This window comes from Dromaius novaehollandiae, chromosome 3 (assembly GCF_036370855.1).
Source record: "Dromaius novaehollandiae isolate bDroNov1 chromosome 3, bDroNov1.hap1, whole genome shotgun sequence".
Classification (NCBI taxonomy): domain Eukaryota; kingdom Metazoa; phylum Chordata; class Aves; order Casuariiformes; family Dromaiidae; genus Dromaius; species Dromaius novaehollandiae.
In genome coordinates, this window is record NC_088100.1 from 55,833,654 (window position 1) to 55,852,877 (window position 19,224).

Sequence of the window (19,224 nt, forward strand, 5' to 3'; positions counted from 1 at the left end):
TCTATACAGACTTGTTCCTGCTGATGTCTCTGAAGCTTTCAAAACAGCAGACTCTTTAATGTGACATATCGACAGCACAGCATTACAGTTTCAAGGTCCAAGATGAGTTGATCTTCCCACAAACCGTTACTTGTAGAGACCATCAGAGAGGCAAGGAAATGCTACAGATTCTATTGACAACACTACAGTGGTGAACTGCACTATTTTTACTCTAGATAGATAGACTCAGTTCCATTAGATGATTGTCATAATGCTTATGGTTATCCGTGTAAGAAGTAGAGGGATCAGACACACCAACATTACTGATGAAAAACATGCTTTTTTATGTCTGGGGGAAAAAAAGGGACCCTTCCTCTTGCAGTCACTGTGATGCATTCATGTATCATTTTCCATCTAAATCAGTGTGACGCTCTGTTTAAGTTTGAAGGGGGAAAAAAAAAAAAGACACCAGCTCCACCATAATGGAGACTGGTGAAACATAACTTCTCCAGCGGCTCTGCAAAGCTCCACTGAAAATGCCAAACCTTAGTCCTGATCTTCAAGGCTGCAGTAGCTCAGAACTTTGCTACAATAACCACAATGACCTAGTCCATAGCCCATCCAACAGTTTGTATCCTTGAGACCTGCATCACTAAGTCCAGGACAGACCTGACAATCTAGTCTGTTATTTTCCTCAGCTGCTGATTTTCCTGAAGTCAGCTCAGATGGATGACTAGCCACTTCCCTCTATACAAAGATTGTCCACTGCCATGTGAAAATGGTAGCAGGAAGAAAAAGGAAAAAAACCTCATGCATGCACGCTGCAGGCAAATCTTCATTTACCAGAGAAGGAAAAAGCAGAAGCTACTAAATCTCATGGCTTCTATGTGGGTAGCTACAGGAGATCTTTTATGTACTTAACTATCCTGCCACTTATCTGTAACACAGAGGTCTGCAAGCTTGTTGGGCTGGTTTCCTTCATTTTGTTGAGAGTCATAGAAGTTACATTAGCAGTTGTGTGGAGGATTGCTTGTATTAGGCCCTCCAATTTGTGTTTATCTTTCCAGCTAAAGTTCTGTTTCTTGAGAACTGGTCTTGTAATGTGCAATATGAGGTAGGCTACAGAAGACAGATGAGGGGAATTTTGCTTGACTTTTGGTCTTCTCAGCAAAGAAGAATATCTAAGGAGGAGGAACCAGGTGGAATCAGTAGGGAGGCTATGTTAAAGGCAAAAAAAAGGTTTGTATCTGGAAAGCAAAGGCCCTTCAAAGGGAGGGAGGACACACTTCAACATTTCCAACTTTTGGTAATGCTCTCAGTGGCATGATGGGGCACTCATGGACCACGGCATAAGTGATGTGACTAGCCTTCCTGCAGACAAAGAAAACTGGAGGAAGGAGATCCTTATGCTGCAGAAGGGCTAGAGCAGATGGAGGAGACACCAGCAAAGTGTAAACAGCAATGTTAGGAACTAATTGAGATGCTATGAACTTAAATAGTTCTTGAGTCTCTCTCCAGAAACCCCTTGGATGATGAGATGATAAGTAGGGCTACCTTTTAATGTAGCAGGGTCCTCCAGTTTGTTCTCATCTCACTGGAAAGATGTGGCAAACCTACACTGGTACAATTTGGGAAGAAGCAGAAGGCATTAATGGTGTGGCAAAGGAAATCTTGAAGATGTATAACATCACTCTCAAAATCTACTGATAGAAATGCCTGCCATTTCAATAGCAGGAAAAGAGAGTCTCTGGAAGGCCTGTCTGAATGTATTTTACCAGAAGTGCGTAAGACCCAAAGCATTTCCCCAGCCAGCATGACCAAGATGTTGGACCTGCAGTATTTCCTATGCCTCTTAACTAGAGATCTTTAAGCACAGATGTATGAACTGACCAAAACCTCTGAAGACAGCTGTCTACTTGGCTAAATAATCTGTTGCATGCAGATAGCCAGGGTAAGCTCTGTCTCAGGGCAAGATCATCTTGGAACGGCATTAGTGAGGGGAAATTAAGGGAATTTAAGGATTGTGACATATCTCCCAGGAGCTTTGATTACAACTTCAAAATTCATTCCTCAAAGAAGTCCATCAGTTTTCCTAGAGAGTTAAGGCCTCTTCAACTTGAGGCCCAACTGTTTAAGGAAAAGCCAGTGAAGTCATACTCTCAGGAAAATATTTTTGAGGTATTTGCTGATAGAAAATGACTTCAAGTTCACCTACAGTTATGAATATTCATGAAGACAATGAAGACTCCTGTGGTAGAAGTGAAGATCCGAAAAGTCTGACCTAAAGGCTGCATCTCTGCAATTGCAAAGGCTGCAGCAGATCAGGGCCAGGGCATGGTCCAAATGCTGTCACCCACAGTGGTGAGTTGTTAGTATGCTGCCTGGCACTGCCTTGGCCTGTACCAACTAGCACTCTCCCAGGGAATTCCCAGGGGCAGTTTGGGGATTAGCACGGACCAGGGACCACTACAGATAGGCAGTTATGCTCAGGGAAAAATTTCTCCAGCTTTTAGTGTCTTGAGTACCTGTTCAATAGAGAGAGAACTGTTACCATCATCTGAAGCTTGCTCAGCAGGAAGCAGCTTACTAAGAAAAAGAAAAATGGTTGTTTCCACTTGAGTTAGTTATCTTTAACGGACAGTATCAGAGTGCTGTTGGCATCAATATGGACAATGTCAGACATTGCAAATTGTCATCAAAAAGGCAGTACTCCCAAGGCTCCATACAGGCTCTGGGGACAGAAAGCTGTATTTCATACAGCTCCAGAAAGGGGTACTGTACAGAACTGCAAAGTAGGAGAAACAGTTGGTAGTCTCCCAGATTTTTAGACAAATTTTGCTGAAGATGATAATTCACAAGATTCTTTAAGCAGTCCATCTGCGGAAGGACACAACACTGAACAAAACTTTGCAGAGGTCTTAATGGCCAAATATCCATCAGGAAGTGGCAGAATGACTGGCCAGAATGCCCAATAGCCCCAGACTCGAGAAGAGCAGGCCTATGTTGGTTCCAGTCCTGACAGGGTGTCCAGTCCTGACAGGGTGTGACACACCACTCAAATCAGTTGCTTCAGGTATCAAGCTCCAGGGGAAAGTGAAATATTTTCCTATTAGTGATTATCTCATCCAATATGCAGAAGCGGCATTATGGCTATAGGCACATGACTATGACTGCAAAATAGTTGTTTAAACTCAGTAGTAAGGTTGGAACCCAAGAAGAGATTTTGTTAAATCCCAGTAAGTCTTTCCTTCTTGAAAGCTATGTATCATCTTCTAGAGAATGAAGGCATATGAATGACTCCTTGACATTGTCAGATGAGGCGTTAAATAGGAAGAATCAATCAGGCCACTTAGAACTGGATTCCAAAAGGACAGTGACACCTAGATTTGTGGTCAAAAATGTTAATATAGTCACAGGGCGATAGAAAAACTGAATCAAGAGATTTCCAAAGTAAGATCCGATAAGGAACTACCAATTGACAGCCCCTAGAAGAATTATGAACCCTCCTTGGATTGTCAAATTATTTTAGATCTCACTCCTTCATTTTCTAAGATTACTGCCCCATTATCCAACTTGCAGGAAAAGTCTAAAAGAAAAAGGTAAATTGGATAGAAGAATGTAAAAATGCTTTTGACGTTTTAAAACACTAGACCTATTACAGCTAGGCTTTCAGAAAACAATTTATAGGACAAACGATGCATCTTAAGTAGGACAAAGAGCAGGGATGCATTAATTGTTCAGCGGCATCCGGCCTTACAAGTGTAAGGACTTGAAGTGAGGTGCAAAGAAAGTCACTGCTTGAATGCTGACGAAAAGACATAGGAAGTTGTAGAAGGAAATGAAAGTTCCCTCCAAGGAAAGGGGTATGTGACTGGGAGGTTGACTGTTGGTCCAGGCTTCTTTTGTTTTGCTGGAGGGATTCCGCTAAGTTATGTTAGTGGCTGACTTAGAGGTCAAGTGCCCCCAACCTCCCACTGGGGCTGGTGGGAGTGACTGGGAGCAGCAGGTGATTAGGAGGAGACAGCGAGAGTGGGAAGGAGCCAAAGGGAGAAATGAGTCTGTGGAGCCCCCGGGGCTTGCTCTTTTAGCCCGCATTCCTGACTTAACTTCTGCTTTGAAACAGAACCTCTTGTAACTTCTCTGAAAAGCACTGCTGTATATAAGCAAAGCTCAGTGTAACACACTCTACGATAATTTCTCAATGCAATGGTGAAGAGCAGTTTATTTTCTTAATAATATTAATCTGAAGAAATTAACCAGAGCCAGTAATTTAACTGCATTGCAGGCTGCATTTTATATAAGGTAAGCAAATAGTCAAAACTGGAATGGTAAGCAACTAGTCAAAACTGGAATTAACAGATTTAGTCTTTTTACATTGGAAGAAAAAATGCTCATTAAAAGTTTCGTCTCATAGGAAAGCAGAAACTGTTAATTCAACATATGCCATTATAACAAGGAAAGCAGAACAGCTTAATAGTTCTCTGAACTCACCATTTGGAGCTTCTGCATGAAGAGCGAGTTCAGAAAATCAGTGTGTTAGGTACAGTTACAAACATATTGATAAGCAGGATACTTCTCATACAGGGATGGCAAAGAAAAGGATTCAAGCTACATCCAAACTCCAGGGCTAGAGATTAAAGCTTTAGTCCAGCAATTCTAACCATGGAAAGGTTCCCTGAAGTTAAACTAGGGTTAGTTAGATTTTCAGCTAGGATCCAAGTTTCATTTATGATAAGGGTCCTTAAGAATTTCAAGGTGGAAATTTGAGGCACATACTGTAAAATCTGGGAAAAGTGAGGGGGGGAGAGTGCTTTTTTAAAATAATAATAAAAAAATTTAAAATTTTAAAATTTAACTGGACCTAAAGACTCAAGAGGACCCTTTCACAAATGAAACTCCATCTCCACACATCAGGAGAGCTGATTTCATGGCACACACACCACAATAAACTAGTAACCTAGTTTAGGCTAAACATCTTTGAACCTAGCTGTCATGGCTGAACTGGAAAACAGATCACATAGAAAATAAAGCAGAGTGAGAGATGTGGTGAAGAAGGCAACATCAACATTGGACAACAGCAACATCCAAGATCAGCTGACGCTGGGGGATAACTACTGACAAAAGTGGGCAAGGTCACATTGAAATGCATGGCAAAATTTCACTCCAGGTTACAGCCAGTCCCTTGGCAAAAATTTAAATTATCTAGCCTGTCCTCAGTTCTTAACACAGAACAAAAGGTGGAGAAAAGGTTATGCTGAGCTCAAATATTCTCTCTGGCTTCTCTCCAGACATATTTGGAAAACTAGAGGCATATGTATTTCATAACAAATTTCCTACACACAAGAGTATAAGTTCAACATCACGTTTCAGCATCACTGAAATAAGCTGTTGCACTTTCACAGCTATGAAAACCTAGTATATACATGTACACATAGCTAGAACTGGGAAAGATTTATTTTCTGGTTTTCCCAGGTATAAACAATGCTGTTTCCCAGACATAAAATGAAGAGCAGCACTGTCTGAAAAACACTCAAGTTAGATATGCTAGCTGAGACCATTGTTTTTTGTCCCTAATTATTTCAAGATGTTTAATGTAACAGTCAAATGCCCAACAGAGTAATTTATAGAGGTGATCTAAGCCTGTATGTTGTCCCCAGAAAGAGTCTGTAAAGATATCTGGCATTTTCAGCCAGCTGGGAAATACCTGAAGTTAAAAAAAAAAAAATACAATCCAAAACACCTTTGCTCTCCAAAACCATTTTTATGAGTCAGAGATAATGCCTCAACACAGGGGTGCATTTTCAGAAAGTAAGCAGAAATCAAACTGGCATTCAGCCAGAACATATAAAAGCATGGAAGAGAGGAGAATATCTGTTCGGGAGAAACCAAACAATTCTACCCCATCACACAGTGTGAGCTCTGGAAAGATGTCAGATTTGTCATAGCTGGGAAGAACACTGAAAATATAGGTCCAGATCATCCTTTGCTAGAAAAGCAGCGAGAGGCACCTCTGGATGATGCTTCGTAAGCTTCCCTATTAGAAGCTCATCCTACTGCTCCACTGATACAGAAGAAGGGGCAGGACTGCCCTTCTGCAGACAGTCACGCCAAACCTCACTTGTCTTCACGGCAGTTTTCCACTTAGCCTGCGTTCATACAATCTTAAATCCAGTTCTTGGTCATATATACAAATGCCTTTATATAACCATACTCCCGTGAAAAAAAGCAAAGTGTTCCAACTGAAAAAGCACATACCTGCACTTGTAGATCCAATTCCCGCAGTAAGCACAGACCGTGGTGTAATCTTGACTGCATACTTGAGAAACTGAGATTTCCCCGTACCTGGGTCTCCAACCAACAAAAGATGTGATTCACCTGGGGGAAAAATGTTCATGTACATGGTACATACACAGAGAAAGATATGCACAAAATACTTTGAATTAAGTAATATTTTTCATTCTTTATCTAACTAACATCAGCACTACATATACAATATGATAAATAATTCTGTTCAAGACTGTGCTATTTTTTGGATGCCACAAAGATATTATTTAATAAAAGCATCCAGTCATATTGCTGCACCCAGACCAAATACTTATAAAAAAATATGAGTTCTTACGTTTTAGAATATTTGTTTCACAGACTCAACTCACTCTTGAACAGGAAACAAAAGGCTACCAGGGCTTAATAATGATTCCACTATTCAGTTACTTTAATTAATACAAAAGGAATAATAAAACCAGCGGGTTGTTTTTCTTTACTTACACCATTTCATTTCCAACAGTCACACAATGTAGTAATTTCAGATACAACGCAATTACAAGTAGATAGTTTAGCTACTACTAACTCCCTAAAGAGCTCTAAAATTATTTCATTGTCTTATATAAAATATTAATACAACTTCAATTTAAATATAAAGTCTCTAACTTTCTTTAGCTGCTGGAGCATTAAGAAAATATTGTATTTGTATATACACACATATTATTTTAGAATTATTATGACCTACATAGATTATGACCTGCGTACCACCTGGCACATGGCATATTTGCCATCTAATAACAACAGAAGGAGAATCAGCAGGCAGATAACTTACTGTAACAGATCTAAGTGAGATGTGCTGACAATCACAGATGGAAAAATCTGGCACTAGGAAGTAAAATGAATCCTTCCATTTTCCCTGCGATGTACTATAGTGATCCATATTAAGGAAACATTAATATTCCATCCTTTGATGCCAAATACTGCTGGGAATATTCTCCTAGAAGTCATTTCAAAATGTCACTTATACAATAAAAAGTGAGTTTATGTTTTATCTAAAACAACTGCCTTTCATACTCTACATAATGGGATCCTGAAAACATGCTTTTAATGGATTTTCGGGGGGAAAAATTAATATAAAAAGAGGAAGTCTAGACATCCATTTTATTTGTCTAAGATTCTGGAATAATACTCAGCATTGATCAAAAATTGCTCTCAGTCAAGAGAATGGGATGATTATGCTTCTGAAACTGTATCTGTTTGATTTTGGAGGGTGGAGGGATGCAGGTGCAGACAGGAATGAGAGCAGCTGCTAGAAAAGAGAAGAATGTGATACTATTACAAACAATACTAACCTCTTACACGAGTTCCAGTAGCATCAGTCCTCTGTACACCACCAGCAAGCACCATGGCTACAGCTAACTTCACCAGGTACAATCCAAAAACTTGAGGACACAAGCTAGCCAAAATTTCATTCCTCCCTAGAACAGGAACAAAAAAATAACCCTCAGCATTACCCTGAGAGTAAAACTTGGTGTAAATCAGCAAACTTGTCTGATTGACTGAACTGTACACTGGAAGTCCCTGCACTGACAAACAATTTGGGCCTGCTTCCTGAACAAGAGGAATAGGCCAGGGAGGAAAACATTTATTTTTGTTTTTAAATGAGACCCAAAGCAGTTGCTTGATCCAAACTTCCTTCATCATAAAGAAATAAAATCCTCCACTGTCATAAACAGCAATGCAAATCCTATACCAATTTAAGGAATGGATGGCATGGATATCATGAAAACAGGCAAGATAATAATAAAAAAAAGCACCAGGCCTTCATACAAATTCTTTTGTTTCCAAGTAAATGTACAAGGGCTGTGAAGAATAAAACTTAACAATTTTCTAAACTTGCATATATTAATTCAAAATACCCCTTGAAAACTAAGTCACATCTAAAAGTATTTTGGCCTAAATCTGTGCACCATGTTTTTGTGCAGACATGGTGAGGCTCAATTTCTCATTATTGTGCAACAAAATGCTTCAATCTGCTATGATAATTTTGTTGGCGTGGAAGGCGTGTAATGGAATTAATTCTGTCCTTTGAAATTTTGATACTAACAGCATATAAGGGATCACAGTTTTAATACCATAAATCATCTTCACTGCTAGAGCATAGAACAGAGCAATGAATTTTGAGTTCTTAACATAATGTTTTAAATTTGAACACAAGTACATGAAAACCGTAAGACAGATCTGGTAAAATATGTAGAGACGTAATAGATGACTTGAGGCATATGTGTCTCGTGTAGGTCTTTTGAGGGAATTAATACTTCTTTGTCTAAAACTGAAATTTTCAAAACCTTGGTCAGCTGCTGCATAACCCAAGATTTAACTCCATGGTTGCCTCTGAGCTGAGCTGCTCAGTAGTTCTGCCTCATCCCATTTCTTATTCAGAAAAAAAAAAAGTCACTTGTCAAAGTGGCTAAGCCAGAGCTGCTATTGTAATCCTGTTGTGATACGGGGTACACCTGACTCATCGGTCAAGTTTGATCTCTGCCTTCACCTGAGGGGTTCTAATTCAGAGAAACAGTGTGGAAGAGACAGGCCAGGTAGTCAGTGGTCTTCTATTTTCAACGCCAGTTCTCTTGCAGCCACTTCATATCCGTTTATTTGTTCTCAATGGGTAATATTGCATAAAATCACACTGTTCACTCCAGGCTTTCAAAAGTTGTCCTGAGAACAAAGGATTAATTGGGACCTTCAAAATGGATCCTGAATTATTTTCTGAACAGTTCTAATAAGGGTGGTGGGAAATGTTCTCAATCCAAACAGCAGCAGGCTAGCAGTTAAACTGCTTTCTAGGAAATGCAGGCCTGAAGAATCTCTTTGCTTTTGAAGATCTCCAACTTCTTATATCAGTACTCTAACTTTTGTGCTCATATAGGCAACTTTGCCGCCTGCTTTTCCTCCCTGTTGGTATTTTAAGAAGACTAAACCCTTTTCAGAGTTTTGAAAAGACAGAGAGCATTGGTATTAGACAGTTCTATGACATAAGTCCTAAATAGTCCATGGAGCTTTCCTGCAGTTCAGAAGGAGGCATTCAGATGCTGGAGAGAAACAGAGTTCCAAATACAACACTTGGCATCTCTTAGCTGGTTCACTGTAGAGCACGGTAAGTTTAGGAGCCAGCCTGCTCCTGTGAATTGGCAGATTGTCCCCATACATGATATGAGGCTCCCCAGCACCTAAATCATGGGACTATGCATCTATGCATTAGGTTAAAGACGAAACATGCTAAGCTCTGTGGCAAAGATTCAGAGCTTGATTTTGGATGCAAAGGCAAAGAGTCAGATCCCTAGCCTCAGAGTCAACAATTACCCACACAATTTCTTCTAAGTGGTATGCTTTTTTTTCCTTGATTATAAAACATCTTTCTCTTTTTTTCCCCAATACTTACATTATTTTTCATTTCTTATTAATAAATGTTCCATAAAACATTTTAATAGCTCAAAAGAAGAAAGATCAAGGCAGCATGCTTGGTACTGTTTCTTTTTAAGAAAGAATTTCATATTTCTGTACTGGGAAAAATATATGACTTTATCAGGTGGTGGGACAGCACAATGGGGAAAAAATGTGGTCCGCTGCAGTATTTTCATTCCTGATTTCATCTACATCTGAACATGAGTCCTACTTTAAAATTTTCAACGACTAACCTGCTAAGGGATCATCCCTATGCTTTTCCCAGAAGTCTTCAAATTCCTTGCGGACTTCTTCATCAATCATAACCCCTGCTAGCTGCTCATTGTTTACTTTAACATAGTTGGCTTTCAAAACAAGCTCCAAGTCACAGCGTGCATCCTGGTGGAAAGGTTTCCATCTCTGCATTACTACTCCATACACTGTGATGTCATCTCCTGGGGGTAGCAATAAAAATTGATAAAATAGGTTCTGTCTTAAGGTATGCAGTTGTGCCAGCTAGCTGTAATACATAATAGTGCATCTTAGATCCTGCGTTATAATTACTAAGGTTAAAAAGAAAAGAAAAAAAAAGAAAAAACACAAGAAGCCGCCTCCTACAGTTATTAGAAGTCTAAAACAAACATTATCTGGATTGCTTATGTCTGGGGTAGAAAGTTACTATGTCTTTCCACTTCTGATTAAGATAGGTGAATTCTTAGAGGTGTACCTATGCTTGTTTCCTCCTTTAGGAAAGGGAAATTCTCATTAAACTGTAGAAGCTCTTCTTTCTGTTAGATTTATTAACCAAAAGATTTAGTCAAAACTTATACAGTATGACTTCTGATAACTTTAGTGACTAATTCCGGTATCGCTTGTGAACATTCTGGCCAGAGCATTGTTCTGAGATAGTGCAATCAGCAATGAACACAGAATTTCTTGTGGGGATGTGCCATAAGCTTAGATAAATATAACAATTACATTCTGCAAATTTTCAGTCCATTCTTCATACACCCTCCCACTAATTAGCTTCCTTTTTGAAAGCCAAGTAGCTTTTTCCATCTGCAGTGCTCCTTAGACAGGAGATCAGGTTACATAGCTTTCTGAACCTACAGAGGGGCATCACACTCTCTGCTTCAGTCCCTTCCAGGTGGACCAGTTTCCTCAAAAGACTTGGGATTCTGACACTAACAAGTCTTAGTATACTTTCTGTATGCCACAGCACATTACTTATTGAAAGTGATCTGTCAAACATTCAAGATATAACATGTGGAGGTATAATATTTTCTACAGTAGCCTTCAACTGCCATGCCAACTTCCAAGCTGAAACGCCAATAGATGAACATATCTCATTAGACAAGCCCTCAGCACTGACACCCTACTTGGCAAAGAGTCATCTCAAATGCAAAAATAAAAATGTTTATGGTACAAATACATGCTATATATGCTGTGTCCTCACCAGACTTGCAACTATCCACTAAGTCATCTTCCAGAACAACCACCATGCAGCGAGGGATGCTTCCAACAGACAGCCTTTGAACCTAGGAGATGGAAAGGAAAAGCACTTAAGAACAGCACCTTTTAAAAGCCATTCAGAGTTGCTCTGTTTGAAAGATCTAGGTTCCTTTCCTGGAACTGAGGTCAATCCTTGCTTTTTCTCACGAAACTTTTATGTGCCACATGCCAGTAAGCATGCCACTGCCACCATGAACTCCATAAGGGAACTTTAATGCTGATAACAATGGAAACAGAATTGGGCACTAAATTAGCTGGAAGTGCTCAAGCCTGGGAGGTGCTGTGTGATTTCAATATCTTGCAGGAGAAAGCTCACTGAAAGAGGTCATTTGAAAGAGCTAACTTTTCTGTAATGATTGGAGATATTCTTCAGACACTTCTTCAATAAGCAAAGCTGACTTTGGGTCCTGAAGCATATCCATGGGTTAGATAACTCTTCATTGAAGTATTTACTGAAAGATTATTCTATACATTATTCTGGTATTTAACCACAACTTGACAGGTTGGGAAACAAGTTTACACCTAAGTGTCATGGATTAAATCAACAACAGAAGAAAACAAATCACACACAAGAAGAAGAATGTATACTGACAAGTGTGCCAGTTACTGTTGTAATTCTTTTTCTTTTCTCCAGGGCAAAGCCTATGCAAACTTGTCACAGTCTATTTCCATCTAGAAATCTTTTCACTTGTACAAAAAAGCTTGCAAGTGTTGAAACATACACTGCACAAAGAACAACAATCAGAAGTACCTTTTCATTTTGTGGCACAGGATCACACATACTAGAAATCTAAGTTCATTCACTCTGTACTTTCTAGAAAGGTTACTTTATCCTTGTGTACGATCTGAACAGCCGCAGGCAGTTTGCATCACTGTCAGTATTAGTGGCGCATACACAGTTACTGGCAGCATTAAGTAGGAAATACAGGTGAAATTCATTTCATTATTCTGTTTAATAGGCCCATGCTGATGAAAATCTGTCCCATCACAAAGATTTTTGCGTCACACAGTTAAAAAAAAGTCTAGTATAAACCATATGTCAGAAATAATCATAACACGAATATGAAACACAGGACCTATCTCCTAGAAATGGCTTTATTCCCTTACTTTTTTGCTACTCTGAACTTCAAAGTGCTTCACCTCTAATTTCATAAATTTCTGTTTTCATAGAGTTAAGATGTAGATTGGCACCACTATCCTCTTAATTTATAAAATCGAACCCCTAAACCAACTGAAGACACCTAAGACACTGAACATATAAATAATCATAGAAACACTGGCTATAATATACCCTACTTATTCTCAATTTTCACAAGTGTGTATTTCCTTTTGCCAGTTTTGTCTTAGTTATGTGCTGCTGGAAAAAAAAAGATGCCCAATTGGTTCTTACTTCTCCAGCTTCATAGTACTTGAGGCTATTCACCTAGGGCTGACCTCAGAAAAATGAATGCAAATTCTGTGAGGAGCAGCTATTCAATAACTATTGAATATATTGAATCATTGGTGTGATTGTTGGCTGACGGGAACAGACCTTAGCAGGTGCTGTGTTTTGACTATACCACACCCTTGCAGCTGGCCTTGGCCACCACTGGGCTAGCTTTTGCCCTTAGAAGCCATGTTAAACATCATAAGTGCTTAGAAGAACAACACACACTTGGTATTAAGGGCTGAACACTAGAATTTAATCTATGCACTGACCCTGAGTGTTTCTTACGATATTGAATGGTAACCTAGTAAGGGAATGCTAGTCAACACATGCCTAACTTTTTAATTATTTGACTGCAAATCTCTGACTGACAGGTTAAAGTCAGTTCTCTGGCATCTTCTGGTCTGCTCAAGCACTTGTTTTTAAATAACAGTAGAAACTGTAAAACTTTCCCTCTTATTTTAGTATGTAAAACATAAACAAAAATGGGATAAACTTAATTCTGATGTAACCATGAGCAATCCCACTAAAATTAGTGGAGTTAGAACACCTTATTCCAGCACGAAATTAAGCCCCCAAATGCCTCCTTTAGTATTTTTTTTTTGTATTTGAGACATTTATACCTTTATACCCTCCCCTTTCTCTGCATATTTTTTCACCTGTTCCTGAATTTTGATTTCTTGATAGTCTCTGCAGCTGGTAGGAGAAGAGGACATTTCTGAGAGGCAAGTGAACTTGGTTGAGTTGCAGCCTTCTTCATTAAGACAGGCTGTTGGACGACAGAAAGTATAGTACTGTTCAAAGTCAGCCTTAACCACAAACACGTGCTTGCACTTATTGCAGATATAACTCCGTTCAAACTCCAAGACTTTCACCAAGCTGGTACGTATGACAGTCCCAGTAACAGATAAGAAGTGACCCACATCTCTGGTTTTAGGTATGTGCTCTCGGGTCAGCTCTGGGCAAACAGGCAAACCTGTTAATTGAAAATACACACAGCATAAGACCGTGCACATAAAACATACTTACAGTGCAATGAAGCAGCAAGACCAGAAAAAATGTCAGACATATATTAGCAGTATCTGTTATTATTACTGTTTCATAAATACGATTCAACAATTCATCTGTTGCATCATAAATCTGATTCACTGGCCTCAGGTACTGAAAAACATCATAAGGTGATCGATAACAGAAAATACAGCCATTTTATGCTTCTACTTTTGCCACGGGCTGAATAGTCATGAACAATGTGAAGTATTTTGCTTCCTCCATTCATGGAAATAGACCCTGATATTCTCAGATCTCTTTGTTAATTTAAATGATCTTTTGGCAAATGTCATTTATTCTACAGCTGGTTTATCTGAATTACAAAATTTTACTTATGCTGCTTAGTTGTGGTTCAACGTTATTTCCTTGGTTAAACAAGCATAATTCATAATCTTGTGTGAATGCTGAAGTCCAGGCAAATTTAAAATTCACAGTCTGTGAGCATTTGACCTTAAATCCACATTCCATACCAGTAAACCTCAATCAGAAGGAAGATGACAGAAAAGGAATTTAAAGGGGTTATGAACACAACCAAAGCAAATTCACTTATAAGTTCAAATTAATAGTGACAGAACATTTTCATGGTACTTCCTTTGCTTTAATTCCTCCCCAACAGCCAGTTCTGTGGTGTACTGATCCCGCTCCTGCATTCGTCTGTATGGCTGTCACTTAGCACCATCCCGGTTGAAACCCTTAGGAAGATTAATCTTACTCAACAGCCTACAAAACCTTTATAAAATAAGTGGACTTTGCAATACACTGCAATACACAGCTGAGGATAACATCAAAATAATTGCTTCTTCAGAAGTTATTATATAAACTACAGGAAACTAAACGTAATAATTATCAACTTAAAAAGAAATTACTTTCTCTTAAAATATTTTCTTACAGTTTTACTTCTGAAATAGAGCTAGGAAACGGAGAGGCAAATAATAAATCTGCTGCAAAAAGATATTTCTAAGGGAACCAAAACTATTTGTGCATTTAGGTCAAATCTGCTTAGTAGCTTTGGCAGGTAAAAAAGAAAAAGACATCACAAATTTACTTCAGTATTTTCAAAATTAATTTTTTTGTTTCACACATGCTAAAACATTCTGTCTTGATGCTTTTAAAAAAGTGTTTAACCTTTTATCTTTGTTTAAAGAAAATATTTATTTTTAAATATTGAGCTATTTCAAGAAAGTAAAAGGCTGATGTATTAAAGAAACAAATAATCTGAAAAAGGAAATAAACTATTATGTACAAGTGCAAACAAACTATTTTTCTGGTTTACTGTAACAGAACTATTTCCATCTTTTATCAAACCTATTGAAAATTTTTATTCTCCCATAGGTTTCTGGTTTTCTTCAGTTTAGGCCAAAAAAAAAAGAGAAACCCGTATTTTCCAACTGTTTTGGCTTCTTTTTTTCCCCAACTCAGTATTTGATGTGGCTTGACGACATTTGCAAAACACGACACATCTTACACTAGAGAGAGCTGCAGCACTGTTGGCAGGATATGTGATATTATCGTCTCTGTGTATCAGCGAGACAGAGTCTGGAATGGGATAAAGAGAGCCTCCATTCTCATCATATTAGACTGTTTGACAAACTCTTTACTTGAGTATGTGCCTCTTTGAATGAGCTTTAGTGTGTTAGTAATAATGTGTGAAACTGAACTAGCAGCAGCAGCTTGGCTATCAAGAACTCAGTGACACTGTGGTGCTCAGGCTAATGGTAAGTGAGCAAAAAGCTTTCAATGGATTTGTAGTGAAAGGATTAGTTATGCACTGAAGTTTCTATAATACTAAAATTCATATAAAGAACTTCATCTTCTATGAAGCAGGGGTAATCATCGATTATTAATCACTGCATAATCCCACTCTCTCATTCCCTCTTTGTATTCCTAGATATCCTTTCCATACTAGTATCAGGGTACTGACACTGCTTTCTTATACCTAGCATAAGCCAAACCACTTTTCCTCACTCCAGGCTAACCCTGACATGCAGATCCCCTTAGAGTCATCCCTTTTACATCTCTGCTGCTCCCACCAAGAAAAGCGCGCACTGTTTCCTTCTCTCGATATCCCATTCAATGTGGAAACAGGAAGGGGCACTCCAAAGCCAGGCTCCTGGAGGTAATGAGAACTCAGCATCCTGTTAAAAGTGACAGTTTCATGGGAAAATTGGATGGAAAAAGCCTCCAGATTATTTAGCTCATTGTTTTTTTGTTTCTTCAGTAGCAGCCTTTCTGCAGTACAGAATATAAAACAAATTACAGGGGCAGATGCTCTTTTGACTGAGCTGGGCCATGTGAGGATGATCACCCTTCGCTGTTCACCATCTTCCCTCCAGGTCTACTGATGGAGTAATTTGTGAGACTGCTTGACCAATTTCCACCGTCAGTGATCAGTCAGATTTGCTTTTATCACTCAGTAAAACTATTTCATCAAACCTGGCTAATTTTGCATGAAGTTGATTAAGGAATATTCAGACAAAACATCACTGTGGGAGGAACGGTCAGCGCTGGCAATGGGCTGATAACAGGAGCAGGAATGTCCTAAACAGATGCAGCTATTCACGCAGCAAACATCGGCCCACTGCTTTACTCCTTCTAATACTTTCTGGTAGCTTATAAAGTAACAATAGCTTTTCAGTAAAAACAACCCTATTCTCATGCTGAAGCATGAATTTCAGAACACTGTGGAAAAGGTATTTAATTCACTTCTAGGTACAGGGAGATGTACTACAAAATATTGTACAAAACGTTGTTTGTGGCCATCCTTTTACACTACAGTCTGCACTTGCATACAGGCTGCACACACCACTTAAATAGGTAGCAAACTCTTTTTTTTTCTTCTTCCTTAAAAAACTTGACACAATGGCACTATGAGAGTCACAAGGTAATTATATTTCTGATGTACATATTTTAATGACAATATTCTTAAAGAAATGTACTGGAGTGAAACACAGATATATTTAACAACTGTGATTCATCCAAGTTCAAGCTACTAAAAGACTACATGATCATAAACCACTCAAACATGGGGCAGGGAAGGGAAACACAGGTCGCTAATTCTTCGCTTTGTAAGCTAGACATCTTCAAATAGTTACAGTCACAAATAACTAGAAGAAACTATACCACCACTGAACCCAGTTCCCTGCAACAGGCAAAACAGATGTCTTAACCAAGAGGCTCCCCTGAGCCTCTGCACATGCCCAAACCTCAGAGGCTACAAAACAATTTCTATACTAAGGAACAAGTGCTTATCAAATTACAATGAAGAAAGGACAAAACTCAGTATTACTGATCATTCCTTCCATCAGTTCATTCCAATTTTGTAACAAGTAGCTTAGTTAAGCTGAAATTTCAACCTTTTTTAGAGAAAAGTGTTATAAGACAAGTACCTCAAAATTTAGACTTTGGCTGTTCTCAGAGATGGCTGCAGCCAACAAATATTGCAAGTCAATTCATGCTATAAGGAATTCAATCAAGAAGAAAAACAAGGAATTATGCATCTTCTTCTAAAGCAGTTATTTCCACAACTTACGCTCTTGTTAGACCTTCTGCCTTGCAAGAGAACTAATCTGAGACTGACCACTGATTTGAGGAGTCCTAAAAGGGTTTATGTCCTGAACCAGCAATGAACTCTAACCATAGGGAACATGTACCATAAGAGACAACCAGGACTTTTTTTTCCATATTGGTCTTCTGAATTCCATGTATTTCTGATTTTTTTTCCTCTCTATTCTTTTCTATCTGATAAACATCAGCAAATCTCTGCTGGTTTAAACACTGAAATTGCAGGATTAATCACATCAGCCAGGCGCCGGTTTCTCCCGCCGGCACCCCCAGCCTCACAACAGAGTTGGGCACGCCAGAGGCACCGAAAACAAGAGACAAACCTGCAGCCACCTGCGGCGCTTGGCCCCTGCGCGACTCACCCGAAATCCTGGCGTGCAGGTTCGGCTTCACGCTGAGACGAGGTGCCGCAGCTGCGGCCTGCAGGGCCGTCACGGCGGCCCGGCGCAGTGCACTGTCAAAAATGGGGAGGACCTCGCTGGGAAAGGCGTTGAAATACTCCCCGATTTCCATGTTGGTCTCAAACAGCGTCAAGGCGTCGATGACGACCGGGTAATGCGCCTCATCGTCGCCTTCCTTCAGGATACTGAGGATGTTATCTTTGTGGTGCTCCAAAACATAGGACTCAAACACCTGCCCGATGAGGTTCACCTGCTCCCCACTGAGCGCCATACTGAGCCTGACGTGCAGAAAAGGCACATAAAGTAATTAAGGATTTTTCTTTTTTTTAACTAACGTTACACGTGAATCAGGACATTTATTTTATTATTTTCACTCGCAAAAGCGTGCCATAAAGCCAGTCAAAACTAGGACTGGCCTGCTGTCAACCTGCGGAACAGCCCTACCTCGCAGCGCTCTGACTTTCGCAGCGAGTGGCGGGAGGGCGGCGGCAGCCGCCGACCTCGCCCCGCCCCCGCCCGCCCTCGCGCGCCGCTTCACGCGGGCTCCCGCCAACCGCCGCCCCGCCCCCGGCGCCGCGGGCAGCCACTCACCGCCCCGCCCGAGCCCTCGCCCCGCCCCCGGCCCGGCGGGCAGCCACTCACCGCCTCGCTCCCGTCAGTCCGTCAGCCAGTCAGTCAGTGGTCAGTCAGTCATCCGTCAGTCACCGCCCCCCGTCAGTCAGCCCGTCAGCCGTCGCCCCGACCCCCGGGGCAGCCGCGCGGGCCGTGCTGCCGTCTCCGGGGGGAGGTGGGGGCTCCGAGTTAACGCCAGAAAGGCGGGGGGAGGGGACGCGCCCCGCGTCCTGCCCGCTCGGAGGGCGATGAGCTGGCGCGGCCTCCCCTGGGCGCTCCTCCCGCCCGCCCGCCGCCAGCGCGGCAAGTTTTGAACGCGGCGCGGCCCTGGCGGGCGCCGTAAGGCGGGGCCGGGGGCGGCCGGCAGCGCACCGCCCTCGCCGCGGGTCTGCGGAGCCAGCTCGGGCTGCGAGTGGGCAGCGGAGCCGCGCCGCGTCGCCGCCGCCCGCCCCCCTGCCCGCCCGGCCGCGCACTCGGTACCTGCCGGCCGCGCTCCCGCTGCCGCCTCAGCCGGCGGAGGCGCGGCTCCGTCCCGCCCCCTGCGCTCCGCGGCCGGGCCCGCGCCGCCGGCGGGGGCAGCCGCGAGGCCGCCGCGCTCCGGGAGCCGCCGGGGGGCCCCGTGCGGCGGCCTCGGGAGGGGCGAGGCGGCCCATGCGGGGCTTGCGGCGAGTCAGGCCGGGGCGGGAAAGGGCCCGGGGCGCCGCGGTGCCGGGGAGGTGCGCTGCTCCTCTCCCCCGCTCCTGAGCGAGAGGCAGCGGCAGGCTGCGTTACTTTTTTTATTTTTCTTCTTTTTAAGGTGTTGCAGGTTATCGCTTTTTCCGGGTATCTTTACGAGCGTTCCCCCGTTAGGAAGGGCACCGCTCCCGGCTCCCTATGACGTGCCCGGGAGGGCTGCGACTCAGGAGGAGCGAGGGAGGGAGCGGGTGCCCGGCGGCGGCGGCTGCTGCTGCAAGCCGAGGGAAGGGGCTGCCGCCTTCT

At 41.6% G+C, this 19,224-nt stretch overlaps 1 protein-coding gene across 3 annotated transcripts in view; it reads right to left on the bottom strand.

Moving 5' to 3' along the window:
* MCM9 (minichromosome maintenance 9 homologous recombination repair factor) overlaps positions 1-18,789 on the bottom strand; it is a 56,025-nt gene extending 37,236 nt beyond the window's left edge. Inside the window, exons 1-7 of one of the 3 annotated variants that reach the window (XM_064508921.1) lie at positions 18,727-18,789; positions 17,596-17,912; positions 13,285-13,601; positions 11,144-11,225; positions 9,942-10,142; positions 7,593-7,718; positions 6,235-6,354 (exon numbers count right to left, since the gene is read on the bottom strand). In XM_064508921.1, coding sequence (XP_064364991.1) covers positions 6,235-6,354; positions 7,593-7,718; positions 9,942-10,142; positions 11,144-11,225; positions 13,285-13,601; positions 17,596-17,905 — 1,156 coding nt within the window. In that variant the 5' untranslated portion in view covers positions 17,906-17,912; positions 18,727-18,789. Of the gene's footprint in view, positions 1-6,234; positions 6,355-7,592; positions 7,719-9,941; positions 10,143-11,143; positions 11,226-13,284; positions 13,602-17,595; positions 17,913-18,078; positions 18,105-18,276; positions 18,699-18,726 lie in introns of those variants that run through there. The other 2 variants (XM_026123520.2, XM_064508922.1) reach the window with 2 other exon arrangements.
* Positions 18,790-19,224: the final 435 nt, after the last annotated feature.